This window comes from Vulpes lagopus, chromosome 18, assembly GCF_018345385.1.
Source record: "Vulpes lagopus strain Blue_001 chromosome 18, ASM1834538v1, whole genome shotgun sequence".
Taxonomy (NCBI): domain Eukaryota; kingdom Metazoa; phylum Chordata; class Mammalia; order Carnivora; family Canidae; genus Vulpes; species Vulpes lagopus.
In genome coordinates, this window is record NC_054841.1 from 13,622,969 (window position 1) to 13,649,580 (window position 26,612).

The 26,612-nt window shown below is 45.5% G+C and overlaps 1 protein-coding gene across 3 annotated transcripts in view; it reads right to left on the reverse strand.

Annotated features, from left to right (window-relative positions):
* EYA2 (EYA transcriptional coactivator and phosphatase 2) overlaps positions 1-26,612 on the reverse strand; it is a 263,139-nt gene that overhangs the window by 138,881 nt on the left and 97,646 nt on the right. For all 3 annotated transcript variants that reach the window (XM_041733544.1, XM_041733545.1, XM_041733542.1), the window contains 2 exons: positions 24,519-24,661; positions 17,587-17,703 (listed from right to left, as the gene is read on the reverse strand). In XM_041733544.1, the coding sequence (XP_041589478.1) occupies positions 17,587-17,703; positions 24,519-24,661 (260 nt within the window). The remainder of the gene's footprint in view (positions 1-17,586; positions 17,704-24,518; positions 24,662-26,612) is intronic.

Sequence of the window (26,612 nt, forward strand, 5' to 3'; positions counted from 1 at the left end):
AAATCCCACCCCATCCCCCAAGGCGGAGTCATCCTGTGCATCTTTGCAGCCACATCCCTATGTTGGTCCCAAGGGTCTGGAACCAGACCAGAGAAGCCTGGAGAATTTAAAGGGCAAGCAGCTGACTGGGGCTCACATGCAGCAGCAACTTGGATGGCCCCAGGCTATGGTTAAAGGGGTTGCACAATCCTTTTGAGCAGCTAGTTCTTAGAGACCACATGTAGGGCCGGGTTACGGAGATGCAAGGTCTGGGGAGACCTGGTGAGGCTTGCTGAAGACACTGGAGGGGGTCCCTGGTTGCCACAACAGGAGACAAACATGCAGAGATGAGCATCCCAGGACAAAGTGGCAGGGACAGCAAATAGCCCAACAACCAAAGCTCCAGTGTAGCAACCAACCAGTACTCCAAGGGCAGAAAAAGTACAGAGACAGAGCTTCAGAGGAGGTAAACACAGTCAGATGCTGGAAACAATCTACTTGCCCATGCAAAGGGGAGTGGCTAACCACCAAGATCTATCCAGAAGAATTGGAAGAATAGTAACAGCTGACATCTAATGGAGTGCCTTGACTATTCTAGGCACTGTCCGAAGCCCGGTGCATGTACTACTCAGCTCCCAGCGCCACAGCAGCCCCTGACGTCAGCCCCTTCTACAGACTCCCATTCAAGATGAGAGAATCAAGGCTCAGAGATGTTATCTGCCTAAAGTCACACTGTGAGTGGGTGGTGGTGCCAGGATTCAAACCCAGGCATCTGGCTTTCTCGATGGCATCCTAGGAAGCCATAAAACAGAATACAGTGGGTTTATTTGAACTGACTTTCAAAGAGCTCCAAAGCACCTTATTTGGTGAAAAATACAAAAGGGAATTTATAAAACAACATGTATAGCAAGATAGTATTTGTTAAAAAAAAAAAAGAGGAATTCCCTAGTTGTAGGAGGAAACACACACACACACACACACACACAGGAAAATATACACTGATATTACTTACGTGATTTAAAACAAATATATGAAAAGTGAAAAAACAATATAAAAAGGCAGGTGAATTAGGGTCTAGAGGATTATGCCCGGGGCTTGCAGATAGCCCTGGATGTAAAATCAGGTGGAGAGAGAGGGGCACAGTGCCCCATGCTGAGAAAAGCAGAGAAATTCCTAAAAATTCCCTCGTTCTCCTTTATCAACTGAACTTTTGGGAGTAGGAAAAGCTTGATTTGTTCTAAGAGTGCAAATCATGTAACCCACAGCTGATTGTGGCTTCTCTCTGAGTGTCGATGGATTTGCAGTGTTGGTCTGTCTGTCTGTCCGTGTCTCTCACCTAATCACTGGCTCCCTGCCTGAAGCTCTATTTCCCTGCCCCCTTCCTTATCTTTTCCAATTCCTGAGCAGAAGGCCCGACAGCCGGGGCTGGGAGCAGGCTGCTCACCCACTTCTGTCTCTAAGAAATTACTACAGTGGGACTGGTACCTTGAATAGGACTCTCTATTTTTGTGTGTCAGTAGATTTTTGGTTCATTGTCATTTTCTTTTCCATTCTTCCCCCTGCCCCATCAAAATTATCAGAGATCACGTTTTATTTTATTTTTTAAATATTTATTTATTTACTTGAGAAAGAGAGAGAGAACTCGAGCACAGGGGGAGGGGGAGAGGGAGAGAGAGAATCTCAAGTAGACTCTCCGCTGAGCTCAGAGCCTGACAACGCGGGGCTCAATCTCATGACCCAGGATATCATGAGCTGAGCCAAAACCAAGAGTCAGATGCTTAACCGACCGAGCCACCCAGGGTGCCCCAACTCTACCACATTTCCAACGAATTTTACAGACCTAGACCCTAGTGCGGGCTAGTTTCTAATTCCTTGAAATGTCAGAAGCGGGAATGAAAAACTAATGACACCAGAGTAGCAACACCAAAGCCCCCTTTCTTTCGGAGTCCAAGGATAAGTTGGGATGATTCTAGAATTTTCTAAGCGGGGTCGCCAGGATCTGCTAGATGTTGGTAGAGGCAAGTTCTGTGATTATACTGGCATGGGCTCCATTGTGTCTGACCTCAAGGACTGGAGAGAGGAAGAGCTGGGGCCGGGTGGTCTCTGTCTCCAGGGGATACCCTCCTCCTGGTCTCCTTGCTTCTTCCCTCCCCCCACCATGGTGCACTTGGCCCAGTGCAGCCAACTGGTCTTTCCAAGATGCAAACCAGATCAACCTCCCTGTTTAAAACCCCCAATGGCTGCCTGGTGCTCTCAAGACAAAATCCAAATTCTTTCACTTGGCCACAGGGCTCTGTGAGGTCCTCCCTCCTCATCTCCTGGCCCCACAGTCTCCGCTCTCCTCCTCACGCATGAGCTGCCTGGCCTCCTGTCGGCAGGAACACTCCTGACAAAGGACTGCTTGCCTTAATTTACATGTACCAGCTCTGTCATCACCTCCTCCGAGAACCTGCCCTGCTCCCCCTCAACCCCATCAGGACCCTCCTTCCCCAGACCCTCTCTGCACCACATCTCCCCCCTCATTCTCCTCAGAGTGCTCGCCACAACCATGTGCTCATTTCCTTGCTCACCATCTATAACGGACTGAATTCTGTCCCCCTCCCAGTGCCCCCCCCCATTCATATGTTGAAGCCTTACACCCCCCTCCCCCGCAATGGGACTGTATTTGGGGCCTCCAGGGAGGTAATTAAGGTTAAAGGAGATCATAAGGGTGGGGCTTTAATCCTATAGGACTGGTGTCCTTACAAGAATGGAAAGAGGTCCTGGGGATGGCCTTCCCTCCTCATGTCACGTGAGGATGCAGTGAGAAGGTGGCTGTCCTCATGCCAGGAAGACAGTGCTCCCCAGAAACCGAAATCTGTAATCTGGGGACTTCTCAGCCTCCAGAATTGTGAGCAAATTAATGTCTGTTGTCTTGGCACCCCCCAGTCCATAGGATTTTGTTATAGAAACTCTAGGAGACTATTGTGCAGTCTGTACCCTCTTAGTGGGATATGATTCCATTAAGGCAGGGCTCAATTTTCAGCTCAGGGCTGGGTGGCCCGCACCTAGCACACTGCCTGGAACAGAGCTCATGAATGCTTGTTGAGTGAATGACAGATGGTTTTTCCTACACATACAGACGCTTCTCCCCTTGCCTGTACCTGCTGCCTCATAAACCAATGGTTCTCAAGGCCACCGTAGTCCCCCTGGGTGGAGCTTGGAAATTTGTGGAGATGCTTTTATTGTGGACATTAATGGTATTTAGTGGGTAGGTGACAGGGTGCCAGATGTTCTGTAATGTATAGAATAATCCAGCAAAATGAAGATTTTTCCCTATTCCCATCTGGCCTTGCAATGTCCCACCAGGCATTCACACAGGTGAAGACCTGGCTTTAATGATCTGCTCCTACAACACAGGGGTCAGCCAACTATAGCCCGAGGCCAAATCCAGCCCACCACCTGTTTGCAGAAATAATATTTTATTGGAAAACAGCCTTGCCCATTCATTTCATATTATCCATGGCTACTTTCAAGCTATAATGGCAGAGTTACAAGTCATTAGCACACAGACGTAAGGCCCACAAAATCTAAAATATTTGCTATCTGGCTCTTTTGCAGAAAAGGTTTGCTAACACCAATCCTAATACATCAGGCCATTCCACACATACAAAGGATTTTTTTTTCCCCAGGATTTTCACATCTGTTAAAACCTGCAGGAAAGCTACTGTAGCGTGGTCAACTGGAACTATACCATGCTGTAACATCTTTGATTATTTTTAATGTCTTTGAGTATTTTTAACGGAATGTCTAACAGTATTCGGTTACATACTGCAGAAAACAACAACAGAACCGCTCTCCCCTCACAGACCCCACTGCCTTCCGGGGGAAGCTGGGTTTGAAAGTGAGGCTCCTTCCCTGGGCTGGGAGAGACACAGACCAGGAGCTTCCCCTCTGTATGTAACAGGCCGCTTGCTGGACACTGGGCAGGCCAGCCTGGCTCCCCTCCCTGGCCCCCCATGTACCTCTGGTTCGTTCCTCACACCCGCTCCATTAGCATCTGCTGACAACTTCACATGCAAAATACATGGAGGATCTGAGCAGGTCTCCCCCCCCCCCCCCCCCCCCCGGCTCCGCCATCATCCCTACGCCAAGCCCCCATCCTCTCTGGCTTGGAAGACTGCAGGTGTCTCCTCACTGGTCTCATCCTTCGTTTTGCTCCCACAGCCCATTCTCACCTCAAGGTGCCCAGAGGAAGCCTGTTAAAACTAAGACCTATCAGGTCACCCTCTTGCTCAAACCCCTCCACTGCCTGGTCTTGGAACAAAAGCCAAAGTTCTTTTCCTGACCTGCTGGGCCCTCATCGCCCCCACCATCCCCCTACTCACCGGACCCCAGCCATGTGGCCATTCTGACATCAGGTGCATGCGGCCTGGACTGCTCTTCCACTACACACGGCCCCTCCTTCACCTTCCCCAGACCTCCGCTCTACTCTGCCTCCAGGAAGCCTTCCTTGATTACTGTTTCAAAAGACATCATAAGCCCAGCACTTGCTTCTTTAGTTTTCCCCTTAATTTGTATCCCCCTCTAACATACTGTATAACTTGTTTTTCTTACTTATTATGTCTCCTACTACAGAAGGTCAGCCTCAGGAGGGCTGAGACTTCATCTGTTTTGTTCCGTTATGCCATCAATTGTTCATTGTCTGCTCCCCCCAACCCCAGGCTGCAAACGCTGTGGGGGCAGAGACATCTGTCCTGTTCACCTCTGCGTTCCCAGCACCTGGCGAGCTGCCTGGCCCAGAAAGATCCTCCAAGAACACCTGCTGCAATCATGGCCATGTGAAGGCACCAGCCGGTGTCCCCCACAAGCTCTCGGCTCCACAGGCAGGCCCCGAGGGCAGCTTCCTACGCCCTCAGTTCTGTAGGTCGTCTTGAAAATCCCTCTCCTGGTAGAGGCAAGAGGTGAAGGAAGTGGAGCGTCTCCAAAAGATACATAATAGTAACAACAGCAGCAAAAAGTTCCAAGCTCTCGGCTTTTCCACTTCTGCTTTTGTGTGTCTCGGAAAAACTGACCATCTTCATCAGCTTGGGCTTTCATGACAAAAATACCAGGTACTGGTTGGTTTAAGCAGTAAACATTTGTTTCTTATAGTTCTGGAAGGGGGAGAGCCCCAAATCAGCGTGCTGACTGGTCTGGTTCCTCATGAGAGCCCTCCCCCTGGCTTGCAGATGGCCACCTTCTCGCCATGCACTCACACGGCCTCTCCTCGGGGTGCAGGGGAGGGGGAGACAGACCTCCCTCTTCCTCTTCTCATTAGACACTAATCTCATCAGGAGGGCCCCATCCTCTTGGCTCATCTACCACTAACTGCCTGCCAAAGGCAGCAACTCCAAATACTGTCACATCAGGGGTCAGAGCTTCAACAAATGGATTTTCGGGGGACATGAACATACATTCTGTAACATCTGCTAAGTACCCTCCCTTAATCCCATCATGAACCAGGAGAGTTGGCTTTTAATGATCTCTAGGTTCTATGGCCTGATATGGTGGCCACTGGTTATATTTACAGAAGCGTTAAGATTAAATGACATAAAAACTTCAGTTCCTCAGTTGTGTGAGCCAATGCTCAACAGCCATCCATGGCTAGTGGCCACCACACTGGGCAGCAGGGATGGAGAACATTTCCATGATCGTGGGAAGTCCATAGGCCAGCACGCCTTCATGGATCGTTGTTCATGAAACTCCCTCCTGGCTCCCAAAGCATGCCTCATCACCCCCACTGCTTTCATCTATCATCTACAGTGGTGTTTGGGGATGGGGGTGACAAAATAAATCGTGTTATGTGACCAAAGGAAAAGAGTATCCATTTAAACTCTATATGCCCTAAATCCGGAAGACTTTAGTGCAAGCAGGAGGCAGCAAGTCTGCCAACGCCTGTGAGGGTGATGAGAAGGTGACCGCCAGGGTGGAGGTGCCGCATGGCGCAAGAGTGCTGACAGGTATCGGGAAACCTCACCCATTTTGTCGTGTGCAGAAAAGTTGCTGATTCACACCAAGAAACCTGACCGCAGGCCAGGAACCCACTGAATGCCAAGCCTGGCTCCTGTCTCGACTGACAAAGTGAGACCAGGTGGACTTGGTCTGCTCAAGACTGGCTGGGCTGTGACAGCCTAAAAGCAGCCCAGCTGCTGCCAAGAAGAAATGGGGAAATAACCCCACTTCACCAAGGGGAGGCCATGGGGCTCCAGCTCAGCTATAATTGTTAGGAGTTAACTGGAGACTTAGGGAGTCAGGGCCAGGGTCCCCAACAAGAAAGCTAAAAAGCGAGGACAGCTGGGACAAAATCACCCTAGCACCCTGTTTTTACAACTCAGACAGGACCATAGTAGCATCCTGTCTAGCAGCCTCCGTAGGAGTGACTATTCTTCTGTAAAACATCCTGAAACAAAACAATTAACCATCAAACACTGGTCACTATCACAAGTTGAGGCAGTTAGTCTCCAAATGTTAGCCTGAAAGACCATCAACACATAAACAATAACCCAATAGGTTAACAGGGAGCATGATCAAAGCCCCGATTGGCACATCTTAGCAATGTGCCCCCAATCCACAGGGGGCCCACACAAAGGATGCTTAAGATAGTTCCTAAAAAGAACTTATAAAATATCCTAGAGTTGAATGCCAAAGTGGCAACCTCCTGGGCCCCTTCCCTTTCTGGGAGCTTTGTACTATCGCTCTATGAACTTTGCTTTGCTGCCCACTCCTCTTCCTCTGGTCTACCTCTTCATTCTTCCAAGTGGTGTGACCAAGAACCACACCCATCACTCGAGTCCTCCGGGACATGCCTCACTCATGAACAAGTCAGAGGTGGAGGTGGAAGGGGGTAATCTTTCTGGCTCCCCAAGTCGCCACCTGGCTGGTAATTTTCTCTGTGTATCTCTTAGGACCTGTGGTTCAGTTAAGAAAATACGGAACCAGATTGCAAGATGGAAGCATGAAGACCAGCCTTCTACATGAGGTATTTTTATTAAAGAGAGTGTTTAAATCAGTTTGCCAATACTGAAAAAGAATGAGATTTCACACATCATGCTGAGCAAAGTAAGTCAACCAGAGAAAGACAGTTATCATATGGTTTCACTCATACGTGGAATATAAGAAACAGTGGAGAGGATCATAGGGGAAGGGAGGGAAAACTGAATGGGAAGTCATCAGAGAGAGAGACAAATCATGAGAGACTCAACTTTACGAAACAAACTGAGTGTTGCTGGAGGGGAGTTGCATGGGGGGCTTGGGTAACTGTGACAGGCGTTAAGGAGGGGACGTGATGTGACGAGCACTGGGTGTTATACACAACTGATGAATTACTGAACACAACATCTGAAACTAATGATGTTCTATATGTTGGCTAATTGAATTTAAATTGAAAAATGAGATTTCACAGTAAAATACAACTTTGGGGATTACCTTGAAATATGGAAAGCTTTAGCCTCCCTAGGGCCCCATTCAAGTGTGGCAGCAATGGGCTAAAGCCCCCATGGGGTGTTGTGTGCCATAGGCCCCAGCACTCCCTGTAATGTCATACCTAACTCAATTCTCTTTCTTATTTAGAAGAATCACATCCCAGAGCAGGTTCAATCCACAGAACTGGAGAATCATTTTGAAAAGAGTAACAACTCGTGTGCAATTTGAGACATAAATGTTTCTTTTCAGTTTGCCATTTGTTTTTTTGTTTAGTTTGTTTGTTTTAGTTGTTTTGACTTTACTTCTCATGTTGTCTGCCATTGCTCCCCTCCCTCACAACCTATCTGTAGTTAAACTTGCTCTCCTTTTGTTGATAGCTCTGCACTTCTTTTTTTTTTTTTAAATATTTTATTTATTTATTCATGAGAGACATGCAGAGAGAGAAGCAGGCTCCATGCAGGGAGCCTGATGCGGGACTCGACCCTGGGGTCTCCAGGATCACACCTTGGGCCGAAAGCAGAGCTAAACTGCTGAGCCACCCAGGCTGCCCTAGCTCAGCACTTCTAAGTCACAGTCAGAAAAGCCTTTTCTACTCTAGAGTTATATAGATTTTTCTTATTTTCATTCTAATTCTTCTATGATTTTACTTTTGACATTTAAACATTGATCTAACAGGGGAGGCAGGTAAGGGATGGGCTAAATGGGTGATGGGTATTAAGGAGGGCACTTGTGTTGAGCACCGGGTTTATATGAAAGTGATGAATCACTAAATTCTACTCCTGAACCAATATTGTGTTATATGTTAACTAACTAGAATTTAAATAAAAATTTGAAAAAAAAATAAACTGTTGATCCATTTGGAATTTTTTTCTAGTATATAGTAAAAGGAATGGATTTTTATCCCTCCAGATAGCTAACGAGTTGTTGCAACACGATTCATTGAATCTTCCGTCTTTTCCAGTGACATGCCATCTGCCCCATGTACAAAATTCCCGGATATGTTTTGTCTCTTTCTGGATGTCATGCTCCCCAATATTGGTCAATCAGTCTATTCATGTACCCAAAGCAAGGTGTTTTTCTTACTGAAGTTTTACAATATGCTTAAATGCTGGTATGCCTGGCACCTCATTGCTCTTCTTTTGCATAATGTCTCAGATCTAATCTCCTAGTTCACAGAAAAGTAACCACAAATTGGCTAAAGATCAGAAAAGATGCTCAACCTCATAAAACACACAAATTATAATTATACTGAGAATCTGTTTTATTTTTCATGCATAAGATTAGCCAATAACTAGATGACACTGGGTTGGCCAGACAGGCACTCTCAAACACTGCTGGTGGGAGTTTAAATGAGGAGTATCCCTACGGAGGGTAACTTGGAGATATCTACCAACTTTAAATATGGACTTTCCCCTCCACCCAAAATTTCACTTCTGCACAAAACCTGCCCTTCAGATGTACTTGCAGGAAAACAAAATGATACAGAGGGTTATTCATAGCCATATTGGTGGTTATTGTAAACACCCAATGAGGAACTGATTAAATCACAGCACATCATTCAATGGAATAATAGGCATCTGTGAAAACAAAGAGGAGGCTTTTTCTATGCATTAACTTAGAAAGCTCTTCAATGTATATAGCTAAATGAAGAAAGCAAAATGCAGAAGACTGTGTATGTATATTACCTATGAAAATAAGGATATATACAAGTGTTCCTTTCATAATGTGATAAAGCCTTCCTGAAAGGCCATTTGTTGTGCAAAACTATGCACTAAAATAATAGGGCTTATTGGAAAAAGTAGGGTCAAGGGCAGACTTCTCAAGAGGAATGCAACTTTGTAATCAGAGCATTGACAAAAGCAATAATAATTTCAATAAAAAGAATAATAAATAAAGAAGTGCTACACTAGAGGACATAGTTTTAAAAAGGAAGTGAAAGTATTTTGATGGAAAGGTATATGAGGACAGTGGAGGTGCTGAATTATGGAAACCAGGGCAAAATGCACCAAAGATTGGGGAAATTGTAAAATAAATTCTTCAAAACCAGAGCATGTGGCCAAACTGAGGTCAAAGGAAGAGCACACGGCACCAGAGACAGAACTGTATTTCTCTAAGGCTTGCTACCTTTACCCATTATGTATTTTGCACTCAGCTGCTGTTACCATATGTGCTGGGAAAAATGCAAACAAACAATGCAGCTGTATTTCCACTTCTGGCCAAGATTGAGTCACATGTACTGGATTTTTCCTCCCACGTGAAATGGTTTAAAAACTAGATTCCCAAGACATTGGGCATCAGACAATGAAAGATAGCAATCCTTGAACGCAGGGAAATGAGGGGTGAGCCATGTGACTGCCCCAGTGTGGCGGGTTTCTGGAAAAGGGTACCCAGATAGCACCCACTATCTCTTTAAGCTGAACAGATGGAGCTGCAAGTCCAAGGAAGCCAAAGTAATGGGTAGGATTCGCAGAGCAGAGTAGTACTAGTAGACAGAGCTGCATTGCGAGAGTGCTCTGGACATTTGCGGACATCTCCTCTCGGATGCCCACCTGTGTACTGATAAGCCTGGGAGTAAATTACCAAGGCTGGAGGAGAAACACTTGAAAACATGAGAAGGAACAATCCTCAGCTCTCACAACAGAGTTGCAAATAGTTCTTACCCCTGTCAGCCAAGTGGAGAAACCTCATAACTCATGGGGCATTGGACAGAACACTCACAAAGGCTTCCTCAGTAGTGGGAAAATTTTGTTAGGTCCAGAAAGATCTGGACCAAGTGTTTCTCTGCTCTATTTAACAAAGCTGAAAGCAAGACTAGAGAGGATCAAACTGTTTCTATGTACCTTAACTGCATCCCAGAACAGAGCTCAAGAATATTCATAAAAATATAAAAATATCCAGCATCCAACAAGGTAAAATTCTCAATGTCTGGCATATAATCAAAACTTATCATGTGTGCAAAGTTAGCAGGAAATATGACCTATAACAAGGAGAAAAATCAATGAAAAAAAAAACCTTCAGAAATGACACAGATGGCAGAACTAGCAAACACTTTAAGACAGTTACTATACTATCTCTGTTCAAAGAGCCACAAGAGAAACTGGACATGTTAACTAGAGGCATGGAAGGTTAAAAAAAGAAATAGACCCAAAACACCTGAAGATGAAAAAAAAATGTCTTGAGTATAATTCACAGTAGATCAGATACTATAGAAGAAAAGGTTAGTGAACTTGAAGACATGGTGGGGAGGAAATATTTGAAGAAATAATGCCAAAATGTTTCCAAATTTGATAAAAGCACTCGCAGATCAAGAATCTCAAAGAATCCAAAGCACTAGAATCATGAAGAAAATGACACCAATGCATCAGAAATGAAATTGCTTAAAACCAGTGAGGAGAAAATCTGAAAAGCAAACGAACTAATGCAACTTCAGAAGTATCACTGAAAATAGAATTGACATCATTTCTTATTTATGAATCACGTATGAGCTAATTCTTGTTAAATAAACATGCAGTCTAATTACTGTGTTTGTGTTTGCTTATCCTTGCAAAAAAACCAATTCTGGATGGATTCATAAAAACCTAGTATAAATGGTTAACCACTGGGACTTTGGAAAGTGAGTGGATGTGAGACAAGGATGGAAGAGATATCTACAGATGTTTAAACTAGGTAAATGCATAAACTGCTCAAAAAATAATATAAAGGAAGAGTAATTTTAAGTGTATCTTTTTTCCCTTGTTACAAAAGAAAATATGTTGGTGGGCGGGGAATAGGGAGTGATGGCTAATGTGCATGGGCTTTCATTCTGGGGTTATGATATAATGATTTATAAGAAATGTATATTTGATCATTCGGGCGACCAAAATATAATTCTCAGATATATGTGGTCTTCATCCACAGTTTCTGAAAATGCTTCAGAGTGATTAAGGTGAAATGGGTGCCTTGCTATTCATGGAGGTGACTTTTGGACCTACCCAAGGGTGGGATCTGGTCAACAGAAGGACCACCCATGTGATTAAAGGGCTGGAACTTTCAGTCCTACCCATGACCTCTGGGGAGCGCAGGGGTCCGGAAGTTGAATCAGTCAAGGGCCAAGGACTTAGCCAGTCATTACTACATAATGAAGCCTCCATAAAAACCCAAGAGAGCAGCTTTTTGGTTTTTGTCAGAGAGGTTCCATGCTTGGGGAACCAGAATGCTCCCATATGCCACATAGCCAGGCCCCATGAGGACAGAAGCTCCTTTGTCTAGTACTTTGCCCTACATAGCTATTCATCTGGCTATTTATCCATATCCTTTAATAAACTGCTAAATGTAAGTAAGTGGTTCCCTGATTTCTGTGAGCCAATCTAGCAAATTAACTGAACCTAAGTGGGGTGGGGGTGGGGTCACTGGAAGCTCCAATCTATAGTCAGTTGGTCACAAGGACTTATGCCTGGCATCTGAAGGGAGGGTGGGGCAATCTTGCAGGGCTGAGCCTTAAACCTGTAGAATGTGATGCTGTCTCCAGGTAGGCAGTAGCAGAATTGAATTGAATTCTCGGGTACTTTGTTGGTGTCCGAGAATTGCTTGCCAAGTGTGTGCAACTCCCACACTGGATTTGGGTCCAGCAACCCTAAAGGAGGCATAACGACAATGTGGAATTAGGGAGTAGTGATAGTTGCCCAACCTTGTGAATATAGTAAAAGTACTGAATTGTATACTCTAAATGGATGAATTCTATGATATGTGAATTATATCTCAGCAAAAACAAAGTACATAAAAAATAAAATACCTGCATGCCCATTTTTTTAAAAAATCAGAGACTCAGACAATTTTAACACAGAAAGGGTTCCAAGGACCCTCACATCCAGGACTTCCCGCTGAATATGGAGGAGTCATTTGTGGAGAAGGTGCCTATTCAGATCCGCCCAGAAAAACTAGCTACTGAATTCCATTCCTGAAGAGCCACAAGGTGTAACAAGCTGCAAAGGATCTGAAAAGTCCTGCAGCAAATACATCTATTTAACTCTGTGCTGCTCACTATTTATCAAATGTATTTGATGCAGCTGACCAACTTTTTCAACCTTTTTATTTTTTCAGTGAGCATCTGTGAGCACCAGAATTGTGAGATACACAACTCAAATGTTCAATGACTTGTCCAAAGTCACGTAGCTTTCTGGTGTCAGAAACTGTGCTGGACTTCACAAATCCCACACACACTGGCCCCTAAAATCTCTGGCTGAGTACACTGGCTTACAAACCCCTTTTGCTAGGCTTTTAATTTTCCAACACATCCATGAATCACATGCTTCCCATGTTCCTGAATGGCTCATGCTAGGTTCTGAGCTTTGGTATAAACGCTATTAATGTTCCCTGGCCTTTGGTAAATATAAAAGGAATTCTGACAGAAGAGCTCTCCTACTATTTTAAAGCCCTCTCCTACTATTTTAAATCTGTAATGCAGATTTCACCGGAAGAGGAGTTTATGCTGTTGTGGAAGACTCAACAGTCTCAAATTCGTATTCCTCTTTTCTCTTACTAGGACTACTTCGTCAAAACTGAGAGTTCAGGAAATACAGGTGAGCTTGGGAAGAACACAGACCACCAGACCTGAAATTAGGGTAGTGGTACAGTTGTCTCTTGAATACCTGGGGGCTAGGGGTGCCAAAAACAAGTGTAGTTGAAATTCCGCCTATAACTTGTGACTCCCCAAGAACTTAACTATTACAGAGTATGCTTATCATGATGAAAAAAAAATGATAAAAGGGAACTACTCATAGTCCACAATGTCTTACTGTTAACAATTAACCTATATTTTGCATTGTTGTATTTGCATAACTGTATTTTTATAAAAAAGTAAGCTAAGAAAAGAAAATATTATTAAGAAAATCATGAGAACAGAAAATACATTTATAGGATTGTCCTGTATTTATCGAAAAAAAATGTATAGGACCAGTATAGTTCAAACCCATGTTGTTCAAAAGTCAACTGTAATAGCTAATAACTACTTTGTGCCAGGCACTGCTCTAAAGACTTCACGTACATTAATTAACTCATTTAAATATCATAGCACTCCACGTGGAAGTACTATTGGAATCCTATTTTATAGGGTAAGAACCCGAGATCCTAAAAAGTAACTGGCTCAATGCCACAAGCTGGTACACTGTTGAACCAGGGAGTTCACTTAGCCTGACTTCAGGGTTACTGCTTTTAACACCTATGTCAATAAAAAAAAAATAATAAATAAGAATAATAAAAAGAGCATCTAGTCTTTATGGACCTCCTCTGATGTGCCCAGGAATCATTCCATTTAGGCCTCCTGAGAGACCTGTGAGGTCATCTCTCTTGCTAGGAAGCCAGTTCACAAATGAGGAAATGGGCACAGGGGCAAGTCAAGTGCCTCCTACAAGTTCATGGAGTATGTGGGACACAACCTGACTGCAGCCCAGGTGTGGGTTCTCCACCCCTCTGTGGCTCTGGCAAATTCTTATAATACACTTTCAAAATGTTTTCTTCTTTTCTTTTTAATCTTTGGGGACATTTCTGTGAATAGCAGTGTTTCAGCGGAGAAGTGAAAAGAAACAACAAAAAAATCAAACCCAGAAGAAATACATTTCAGTTATAAAAACCCTTGGGTGAACTTAAGGAAAATAAACAACCAAGCAAAGGCTGAATGAGCTCTGTGAATGTTTCTCTTTTACGTTTATTGTACATTTGGTGGAGTGGCAGTGTTATCCAAGCAGATACAGATCTCAAAGCAGGGCCTTAAGGGGCAATGACCCCGTAGAAGTTTCTGGAAGTTTATGAGAGTAGGTAGAGGATGTAGGGGGAGGTGTCCCTGCTTATCTAATGCTTGCACTGTGACCTTCCACAAGCCACTCTGGCGGTGCCTCAGTTTACTCATCTGTAAAATGACCTGTAAAATAATCCCTGCTTGGGTTCTTTTTGCTTCTATGAAATTATGATTTTAATTCCTAGAGAGGAAAAAAGACTCATCCCAGTTTCTAAACATGGACCAATTTCACTCTATTAAGTGTTTTCAGGTCCCCTCTTCATTCCCTTCCTTGTCTGAAAAACCATCTTCCATTCTGAAACACACACGGAGTAGTTTGAGAGTTGATTTCTCCTCTGGAACAACTTGGAAAAAAAGTTAATAGGAAGCACATGGGCAGGGTGTGTGAGCGTTCTGTGTTTGTGTTTGAAAAAAAAAATACTTAGGGAAGAATATGTCAGGCTTGCAAAATGCCTGGGTTGTCTCAAGAGAAGTTTATGGCCATTAGCATCAGACTGAAGGTGGCTAATTGGGATAGAGTCCAGCTGTTGCCACAGCCCTTCTGGCCTCTCGGCCATGAGGACAATAAGAAAACCTGGATTATTCCCATGGTTGGGTGGGAATAGAGCAGTAGATGTTTTTTGATTTGTGAAGGGCTGGTGGGGATTGAGTGGGGAGGAAGAGTGTGGGCCAGGTTCATCCATGGAGAATAGTCTTCTAGGTGGTTCTGTGAGGAAGGAGGGCAGGATGGTGTAGGGGGTTGTGTGCCTGGGCTCTGGAGTGCAACCGCCTGGCTTCAAATCCCACTGCCACAGCCATGTGACCCTAGGCATGTTACTCTGTCAATTTGTGCCTTGGCTTCTCTATCTGTAGGATGGGGATAATGATAGGACTTATGTCATAGGGCTATTGGGAGGATTAAAGGGAACAGTTTATGGTGTATACACAGCTTAGGATGCTATGCAGAGTCCTGAAGGAGTCCAGGAAATAGCACTTAGAGGAAACAGCACAGGTTCTGGAATTCTAGAAACCCACGTCTGAATCCCAGCTCTGAACATTTATTGGCTCTGTGATCTTGGGTGGTCACTTCCCCTCTCTGAGCCTCGTTTCCGTCATGTGTAAAGCAGAGGTGATGGTGCCCTTCTCAGGGGGCTGCTGTAAGGACCAGAGAAGAAATAACGTACTCTATCCATACTGGTCTGGGCAGGGGTGGGGGTGGTTCCCGCTTTGCTTTCAATCTCATTGCCTCCAGATTCATGATTCTCCTTTGGGAGAGCCTCCAGCTGCTCACGTGACTGGCTCCTCTTCATCACTCAGGTCTCCCTAACCATGTGGGTGATATCAACCACCACTCCCCTCCTCACTGCCCATCGCATTGCCCTGTCCAAATCTGTAATAATCTGTTTCTTTATTAATTGATTACTGTCTGCCTCTCTCCACGAGGGATTGTTGATGGCCTCAAAGGGTGCCAGGCATAGAACTTGTACTCAATAATACACAGCGGAAGGATGATGGATGGAGAGCCACTCCCAAATAACTGAACGCGCTTATTCTACAAGGCCGGGGGGGGGGGGGATGTCAGAATGGGGAAGGGTGGACTGTGCGTATGTTCAACCTCCACAGCCTTAGAAGTCCTGAGGCAGGAAGTCCCATCTCTATTCACAGAGCTAGTAAACACTGGCTTGAGAGTGATCCGAATGCAATCTCACTTTCAGGGTCTTCACAAATCTTTATTATCAGGATTGGTGCCATAATTCACTTCCCACTTGAAGATGGATCCCCGCAGCTTGTACCCTGCAGTGTGAGTCAGAAAGGCCACTGCGGGGAGCCAGAGGTAACAGGAGAAGCAGAGAAGAGCATGCATGGGCTTTGGGTGAGACTGGCGGATGGGGTATCACCAGATCCCTAAGAAGCTCAATACGGTCGGTTTCTTGGCACATGGAGTACAATCTAAACTCCTTGCTTTGATGTTGGGCAAATCAGTCATTCCCTCTATGCCTCAATTTCCCCTCCTATAAGATACCAGCACCCACACTTCGCCATGAAGATTGTATAAGATGATCCACACAACACTGTGCGGCATGAGGTGAGTGTTCAGTCAGTGTTAGCTGACGGTGTCGTCAACAAACTCTGATGCAGGCCTTTACGTGGAAGCCACTGCAAGAGCTGGGCATTAATGCTCATCAGTCCCTTTCTCTACACACACTCCTAAGATCATTTGCTCTCCCTTCACCATGTTTTTCCTTGAAAGGCTGCCATTCATATCCATCTTTATTCTTTCCTTAATTCTTTAATAAAAAATTTAAAAACATCAAGTGGTAATACTTGTGAATATTTTTTTTTTTGGAAGGAAAATACAATCACTCCTTAGCCCAGCCTTGTCATTACTCCTTCATTATCACATTATTATACTTTTCAGATCCTTGATGGTCAGTTTATACCAGCTTTTGTGAAGGGAAAAAGTACCAGGAGGAGGATCCAACAGATTACTGCCACCAGCCCTCTATTCCATACATCAGCCCCAACACACTCCCAGGGGTAGAAGAACAGAAGGAGGCCAAGATGGCCACAGAGTGGAGGTGGGCACAGAAGAATCCAGTAAGCCAGTTGCTTAGGGTATGTGGGGCAAGAGTAACTACATACTGGAGTTTTCTTCCCTGAGGCCATCCTACAATGATGCCGAGCGCTGAACCTCCTGCCTGGAATTATAGCTTCTTCACCTGTTTGCCCCAAACTCCCACCAGCTGGCACTTCTCTGGGTTTACGATGGACTTGCCTATTCCATCACACTTAAATCAAAGCCAGCTCCTACCCAGAGCCTCAGGACCCTGAATAATTTGGCTCTGTTCTCTAAGACTCTCTCCTCCCACATCTCCGGCCCCTGCCCCAGCCTTGCTGGTCTCCGTTCTGTGCCTCAAACATAATCAAGACATTTCCCCACATACAGCTTTTGCACGGGGGTGTTCCCTCTGCCTGGAATACTCTTCCTCCAGGTCTGCACAGGGCTGTCTCCACCTCACTGTTTGGGTCTCTGTCCAATGTCATCTCTTCAGAGTCCTCCCTGATGACTCCATTCGCAATTCCATATCCCACCATTCCTGACCCTTCAATGGCCCATCACTCTCTACCCCCAAACACCGTGCTTGTTTGCTTCATGGCACTCAACCTCTTCCAAAATTAGATGGTTTATTTGTTGCCTTGTTTATTATCAATTTCTCCCTCCTGCCATGTAATTGCCATGGGAGCAGATTTCATATCTATTCTGTTCTGTCTGCCGCTTTAGCTCCCTGAGATAGATTCTGACACATAGTAGGTGCTCAATGAATCTGGCAAGGAAATGGATGAATGACTGGACACCTAACTTAGGCAGTGCCTTAGAGGTGGACAGGAAGGGGCCGCAGCACCACACTGACCGTGCATCTGGTAGGTGTATGGGCTCTGTCCAGTGGGTGGGGTGCTGAAGCTGGAGCCGTAGCTGAGGAATCCACTCTGGCTGGGGGAATGGTTCAAGCTGTCTTCTGTCTTGATGCCTTGGGAAAAGAAAAAGAAGCACCGGGGACACATGATTAGGATGCTTCCTTATCACCTGCAGAAGAGCTACTGAGTCAAGACAGCACATAATTTTATCAGCTTCTAAACCAGGAGCTACAAGCTGGTGGCTTGTCAGGCAAAGTTAGACATAGTTTGCTTGGCCTGCAAATTTTTTAAGGAAAATCTGAAATGAGTGGCTTTTGTTTAAAAATCAGGAGATTTCACTAAAAAAAAATCTGGACTTATGGCTTCAGTTGAGCAACAAGATGGTCTAGCAATACCATGTCTGCATTCCCATGTGATGACAGATTGTCCCCATAGGTTCTCCAGGTCACCACAAATACTGTACTGTCTCTGAGACATTAATGTTGGTTTTAAGGTACTATTTTTTTCATTGCGGTTGTACTAGGGTGTTTTGTTTTTGTTTTTACATCCCAGAACACTGTCAAAAGTAGGAAAGGGAAAGACAGGTAAAGAGGGGCTCATATTTTGCACATGCAGTCAGCTTCATGCTTCCTGCTTGGCTCTGAAGGTAGTGACTTTACAATCCCCTACTCTCCAGAGTAGTGCTATATATGGTTAATGTCCAGTGGAATTTTGGGGGGAATGTATCAAACGGATGATCCTTCCTCTGAAAAGAGGCGGCTGCCACCTAACACACTTTCCACTCTTACTGTGTGGGAAATCTGTTTCTCCAAAGACCACAGTTACAAATGTGGCCTCTCCTCCAGCCAAAGTCTGACATGCTTCCCCAGAGAACAGACTGGAGAAGGCCCCTACTGAGGGAGGGGGCCTGAACCATCATCAGTAGCCCCCATATTGTATTTTTATTGAAAATGTAATAAACTCTGCTTATCTTACAGGTATAAAATAGTATCTTGATACCGTTTCCATTTATATCTCTCTAAAAAACATTTCTAGTTCTGGGGCCAGTTTTAGAACTGTGGTTCCTCCTTTTCACCCATTCGGTCTTGTGAATGAAGACAATGCTTCCAAACCTTGGAGAAGCAAAGGAAAAGAAGGAGGAGAGTCCCTGCTTTCTACCCCCCAGAAACTTATCTGGGAGGAAAGCCCACCCTTGCATTTTAAAGGCAGCATCGAAGCTGGTTCACTATTCTTATTCTCTCTTGAGCGGCACAGGAAGATGTCAAAGGATTCTGTAAGATAGACATGGGAGGTCTATTATATGTTCAGAGTATTGAGTTTTTTCTCCTGGTTCTGGAATTTCCAATATCACGCACCATCAGATGCCAGCAGATTCATTTCCTATTTCGGCAGACTCCCATTTCTTTGTTAAGAAATCCAGATATACTCAGGGAGATTGAAAAACATGATCACAATATTTTGCAGGCCCTCTTGTCAAGAGGTACAGTCTATTTTCACACCTCTAGAATCTCCACTGGCCTTGTGACTTGTTTTGACTGCTAGCAGTGGCTAAGTGATGAGGAGTTTTAGAGCATAGGTGTCAAGCAGCTTTAAAGCTTCTACATCTGCCCTCCTGGAAGCCAGAGACCAGCATGCTGTGAGCAAGGACAGGATTAGAGGTCAGGTTGAGAGAGAGGCTCAGCCATGCCAGCTGACCTGTCAGCCAAATACAACTGCATGAGACCAGCAGAAAGCCCATCCAGTCAACCCATAGAAGCACCAGAAATAATATATCAGAGTATGGTTTTAAGTGATTAAGTTTTGGGTATATAGATAAATGAGTTTTGGTACAGTCAAATAATGGAATATTACACAGCAGGGAAAGGGAATGAACTATAGCAGCATGCATGAACAGGGACAAATTTCACAGACAGGTTGGGTAGAAAAAGGAAGTGGATACTAGGGGCACCTGGGTGGCTCAGTCAGTTGAGTGTCCAACTCTTGATTTTGGCTTGGGTCATGATCTCAGGGTCATGGGATCAAGCCCCATGTTGGGCTCTGCACTGGGCATGGAGCCTGCTTGGGATTCTCTCTCTCTCCTTCTGTCCCTCCTATCTGCTCCCCAACCCCCGCCCCTGGGTGCTCTCTCTCCCTCTCTCAAAAATAAAAGAATGGATACTAAAGAAACAATGTATATAAAGTTATAAAACATGCAAAATCATACTCTACATAGGTTCATGGCCAAATGTGACCTGTTGCTTATTTTTTGTAAATATAGTTTTATTGAACAGACACATCTTTTCATTTATGTACTATGGCTGCTTCTGCACTATGCTGGAACAGTTGAGTGGTTGTGACAGCGTGTAGGGCCTGCACAGCTGAAAATATTTACTTTCAGGCTCTTCACAGAAAAAAATTGCTGACCCCCTATTCTATGTAAATAAATGCTGAGGAACGATAAACATAAAATTCAGGAGTGTGGCTATCTCTGAGTAGAAAGGAAGATAAGCTTTTGTTTTTTATTTCTTAAGCTGATGGTCTTAAGTTCATGGATTTTTATAGTATTATTCTTTATGCTTTTACATATGTCTTAAATAGTGCATAATAAACTGAGGTAAAACACATTCCATACCCCAACCCCAACCTCCTTCCCTCTAGTTTGCTCAAATGTGTTATTTCCTTGAAGCTGTTTCAACAAAAGTAAATAATGCCATTTGCCAAGCAGCAACGAGAAAAGTCTCCTAACAAGATTCAACAAGGTTTGTCCAGACAATGAGCAAACACTGCTTGCTCGGGCATAGGCACGTGTGGAGGAACATGGCTTTTCATCTTACCTGTCATTATTCAGTGACATGAACATTCTGGATGGGTGTGGTAGCCTGGCCCCTACTGCACTGATTGAGCACTTCCTTGAGCTGGCCCTGTGAGCTAAGCCCTTCACAGATCAAGGGTTGACAAATTATGGTCCATGGACCAAATCTGACTCTACCTGTGTCAATAAAGTTTTATTGGAACACGGACACATCCATTAGTGTACATATTGTCTGGCTGCTTTCACGCTACAGTGGTAGAGCTGAACAGCTGTGACAGGGACCGTCTGGACCACAAAGCCAGAAAGAACCATCAGGAACTTTGCAGAAAGTGGTATCTGACCTCTGATATCAATAGTGTCATTTAATCTTCATAATACCCATGAGGGGGCCAGACTTGGTATTCCTGCTGCTGTACGAGTGAGGAAACTGAGGTGGCTCACCCAGTGTGTTAGGACGAGCCAGTGGCAGAGGTGGCATGTGAGGCCAGGACATGTGCTCTTACCACCTGCCATGCTTTGAGAACAGGGTGACTTTTCTCTTTTACACTGAAAAATAATACGGCTTCATTCTTCCTGGCTGTCAGCCAGGTGGGGTAACTTAGGTGTGATTATATCATGAGTCTTCCAGCACAGGAGGGACAGAAGGTTGGAAATGGTGCCCAAAGCTGTTGGCAGAGGTCTGTCATCAGTAATCTCCTTGCATTTATGGGATGCAGCCTCGGGCAGCAGGGTCCAGTGGTTAAGAGCTTGGACTCCAGGGCCAGGCTGCTGGGCGACCCTGGCAGAGTTATTTACCTTCTCTGGTAAGGACACAGTACAGAGGACTCAGGGTGACAGCGACTCCACAATGGTGACTATTACCGATGCCTGGCCTGCTGCCCACCCCCCACAGGGGACTTGTCACTCCTACCTCTAGAATTGCACCCCGCCCATCTGTCTCCCTCAGTCTCTGCACTGCCCTGCCCCAGGCCTCCACCATCACCCCATCCACTCACTTCCTCAGGCTCCCACTGGCCTGCCTGTTTCCCTCTTGCTTCTCTCTGATCCAGGCTCCTCACAGTGACCAGAGTGATCTTTAAAAAAACCCAGGTTGTAGCATATAAGCCCTTATGAACTTGCCAGTGAGTTCCCATCTCACTTGGAATAAAATCCCCAATCCTTCCCAGGTCTCAAGGGCTCTGCCCACCTCTCCTACTCCAGCCCCCACCATGCTTCGGCCACTGGGCATCTTGGACTCACTAAATTCCTCCCCATCTCAGGGATCTTCCCAAGGGTGGTCCCCTGCCTGGATGCTGTCTCAGTTCTTAGCCGAATCAGCTCCTCATCTAAAAGGCCTCCCTGATGCTGGATCCTAGAGGAAGTCTTCTTTCATCCATCCTTTCTCGTGACCTACTTCTCTTCCTTGTATCATGCATCATAGTGTGAAACACGTAAAGATTTTTCAATCTTTAAACTTTTTTTCTCCCTGTAGGCTGGGATTGCAAACTCTAATGTCTTCTGGGGACAGGCAGTTAATCCAAAGGAGTCATGTGGGCTGGGTGGGGACCATGACGAATTTAGGCTAATGGGGTCAGCCCTACTCAGAGCCACCTATTCCCGACACAAAAACTGTAGGCCCAGTGCTGCCCAATCATCTCTCCTTTTAAAGGCATCAGAAATATAAATTTTTTATGTTAGCATTTTAAAATGGGCAGTTAATTTTTAAAATGTCAAGTGTATTTTGTAGGTTAAGAGAGCTATCCACATTATCCATTGGCTTTCACTTTATTACCTTTGTTCCAGACTTGTAAGCTCCGCAGAGGGCCCATTCTGTTTTGACCTCTGTGTGCCTAGCACATGACCCAATGTCATGAAGGCATGAAGGGATGAATGAGTGAATAAATGAACACAGGAGCAGAGGAGAGGTAGAGAAGGGGAAGAGGGAGGGAAAAAATATACAAGATTGGGTCTCTGCACTCAAGCTACATCATGAGGTTGGGAAGAGGAGACAAGACATTAAATCAACAGTTGAGGAAACTGTGGCTTGAGGAGGTCAGAGGCAGCAGGGCCTGGACACGAAGTCTCCTGCCTTCCAATCCCACATTCTGTCCACTAGACATCTGGGGTTTCCACCTGCCCCCTCCACCTCTGGGGATCACCCCTTCCTTATATTCAGGTTGGTTTTCTTTCTTGGGTGAGCTTGACCTGATTCCTGGTTCCAAGGGTGGACGTGAGGCCCAATGTGGCCATCCAGAGCATTCTATCTTCTCTGCCCCAGTGTCTAGGTCAGCGATGGCCAGGGGAGTCCAGTAGGAGGAATCCCTGGGATAGGCCAGGAAGTCCTGGATGAGAGAAGCTCTTTTTGGGGGGAGTTACAACTTGGAACTGCTAGCGCTGTCTTGGGCACCACAGTGGGAGAGCCTGTCTGAGACTGAAGCTTAACCTTCCAAAGGGAAGCAGAGAGACTAATGCCTCATATTGTCACTTGAGTACCTGGATTTAGCCCTGCCTGAAGCTAGAACCATAAGATTGTTCAGCTATGTTTGCTATAAACACCCTTATGTCCTTAAGCTAATTAGTACTGGGCTTTTGTCATTTGCTACCAAAAGAGCTTTTGGTTGATACATCAATTAAGATGGGAAGTACCAACATGAATAAAAGCCATAGGCAGGGGTACCCGGGTGGCTCAGTGGTTGAGCGTCTGCCTTTGGCTCAGGTCATGATCCTGGGGTCCCGGGATCAAGTCCCACATCACGCTCCCTGAGCCTGCTTCCTCCTCTGCCTAGGTCTCTGCCTCTCTCTCTGTGCCTCTCATGAATAAATAAATAAAATTAAAAAAAAAAAAGCCATAGGCAGTGTGATGGTTAATTTTATGTGTCATCCTCACTGAGCCACAAGGTACCCAGATATTTCATCAAATATTATTCTGGGTACATCTGTGTGAGAGTGTCTCTGAATGAGATTAGCATTTGAACCTGTAGACTGAATAAAGCAGACTGCCCTCCCTAACGTGAGTGGGCCTCACCTAATCAATTGAAGACCTGAATAGAACAAAAAGGCTGAGTAAGAGGGGTGCTTGAGCTGGGATATCGGTCTTTTCCTGCCTTCAGACTGGGAGCTGAAAGAAGGGCTTCTTGAGTTGTGGGCCTGCCTGCTTTTAGACCAGAATTTATACCACCAGCCCTCTTGTTCTCAGGCCTCTGGACTCAAATAGGAATGATACCATTGGCTTTCCTGGGTCTCCAGCTTCCTGACCACAGATCTTTTAACCTCTCAGCCTCCAGAATTGGATGAGCCAGTTCCTATGATACACCTCTCTCTCTCTCTGTCTCTCTCTGTCTCTCAATATAGATGCAGCGATATAGATAGCTCCAATCCATTGGTTCTGCTTTTTTGGAGAAGCCTGACCAATACAGACAGGGGCAGGTGAGCAGTGGGTGGTGGACCAGGTTCATAGACTCTCTGGTTCTTAGTACGAAGGTTCTCACAGTCAAAGTCTATAGGTCTGTTTTTGTCTTCCCAACATCCATTAGTTCCCTTTAAGAGAACCATCTCTCCCTCAGATACACTCCACATGCTTCAGCCTCCTTATTTCTCTCACTTTCATGTCCTTGCCTAGACAGAAGCCTTGTCACATGACCCAATCTGGGCCAACGAGGGCCGCTAGGGATTCTGGTGGGGCGACTGGGAAAGATGCACTCTCCTTTTCCTGGGCATGCTGAGGTGAATGGAACTAACCCAGAGTGATAGGTACCATCTTTGCTGCCACATGGGAAGAGCCTGTGTGGGACTAGTGCCAACTCAGAGGACAACATCCAAACCTGGAGTGGGATGTAGTGCTCCTGACATCATTGGAGCACCTGGATCCAGCCATACCTGATGTTAGTTGTACCTTTAGATTTCTCAGTATGTGAGTCATTAAGTTTTCATTTTTCCTACGCCAGATTGAGTTAAATTTCTTACTCTTGCAATCAAAAGAGGCCTGATATAGTCTGTCAAACTAAAGCCATACTCAAATGTATCTGTCATTTCTATTTCCAATCCAAAATTAGGCTGGCTGCATTTACCATTTTGCATTTAACTGAGGCAACAGGGCAGAAGAAAGACCATGATGTTGGGAGCCCCAGTGGGAAAGCCAGGGCTTGGTCTGGTACTCACTGTAAGAAGGGATTCCATAGGCTTGTGCTGGAGGAGGGTAGGTGGTGTAGGGGGCGGCCTGCTGGATCCCCGCGCTGTACTGTGTCTGGCCGTAGGCTGCCATGGCTGTGGCAGGCTGGCTGGGCAGGGCGCGTGGGCAAGGTCTGCATGGAAAAAGAGAAGATTAAATCTCCACACCCAGCCTGGCATCCCTTCCCCCTTATTTTCCTTTGGGTATTTGCTCTTTCCAGGGTAGAGACAACATCTGTGTTCATACAATCCCATTTCATTTCCCTCCTCCTGGACAGCTGGAAGATTTTATTTCTCATCTGCCTTGCAGTCAGATTCCATCATGTGATCGGATTCTGCTCCATAGAATGTATAAGCTACTCCCAGGTCTGGCCAATAAAACTATCCCCTGTGACCCTCTGGCCTTTCTCTTTTGGCAGCAACTGCCAAGATGGAGATGGAAGAGCTACAGTGTGGGTATCTCCTAGGTCCTGCATCAGCCTGGAGAGGAGAACTGCCCTGGGGAGTTTCATTCAATCCACACTGAACTTGAAGTGAGTAAAAAACAAGCCTTTGTTGTGTGAGGTCAGTGGTCTGTGCCATTGAAAGCAGCAGCCTCTCCGTCCTACTCTACTTTATCTACCCTAACTTAGACACCCTCCCAATGACTGCAGCTTGGACAGGGCTGTCAATCAAGAGGCCCTGCTCTTAGCCAAGCTGTGGGCTCATGATGGAACATCACCCCATCAGATTCCACTCTGGGAATTTAAATCTTGGCCTGCATAGTTCATTTCACCAGCTATACCCTGAAGAGCCTGTCTTTTCATTTTCTTCTATTGCCTGGATCCCAGAAGCTGTCCTTTTCTTGGTCTTTCTCAAGGTCTGATTATTCCACTTTCACTCACACTGGAAGCTACTTCCGATTTTCCAGGAAAATCCTTTTGGGCTGACATGAGCTGTAGCGTGTATGCCATTAACATGCAACCCAAGGACACAAATGGATTCTGTTCTCCATGCTGAATGACAGGTCCCATGAAGACCGAGGACTTAAAGGGCCACTTACTGAGACACCTGTAATACCACGAGTGCTTCCAATCACTGTGTTCTCACCACAGGCTTGAATGGTGTCCCACAGGCTAATACCTGCAGTGTATCTCATCGGATGATCACATCAACTCTCTGGGGCAGGGTTTCTTGTAATTCTCATGTTTGAGATGAGGAGACTAAAGCTCAGAGACCTCAAGGCACAGCTAGAAAGTAGGGGATCTGGAATTTGAAGTCGGGACTGTGACTCCAGAGACCACACTTGTAACTAAGCTGCTTCTCACTTAGAGGACAGGGATGGATCCAGCCCTACAGGCAGCCATAATTAAAGTCAAGGTGGGTTGTTCCAGCGGGAAGGGGACAAGGTGGTGGTCCAGGGGCCACAGGTGGTCCATGGATTCATGGATATAATTTCTCTGGGTAGTGCAGCTATTGATTTTTTAATTTGAATTCATCACTATTATTTTCAAACCAGGTGGTTTCTCTTCCTCCCTCCCCTCTCCCCCCACCCCCACATACACACCTACAAGGCAGAAGTGTTAGCAAGCCTAGGTCTGCACTCCTGTGCAACTTTAGCAACCGATCTGAGTAGCAGCCACTTCTCTATCACACACCATCTACAACAGCCCCGAGAGAGTCCCCCTCCTTTAGTGATAAAAACAGCTAAAAATTCTTGTGTGTATTACGTGCCAGGCACCGTCCTATCCTAATTCCTTTCTGTGTATTGGTTCATTTAAGCCTCATGACAACTATGACAACCCCTCGAGGTAATTCCTATTCCTATTCCTATTTTATAGATAAAACAGAGGCAGACAGAGACCAAGGAACATACTGAAAGTGCAGCAAGGATGCATAGGCCGCGCCCTTCACCACATCACTGTGCCATGTCTCCCGTTAGCTCCCACACCTGGACACTGAGGCCAGCTGCGCCTGACAGCCCGTATGTAGCTGTTCTCACTAGAGAGCCTGCCGAGATGTTAATGAGATCCCCAATTCTAGATGGGTCCCATTCTGGTTACATCTTTTTAGTTTAAAACCTGTTCATTTCCAGGATTCCTCCTG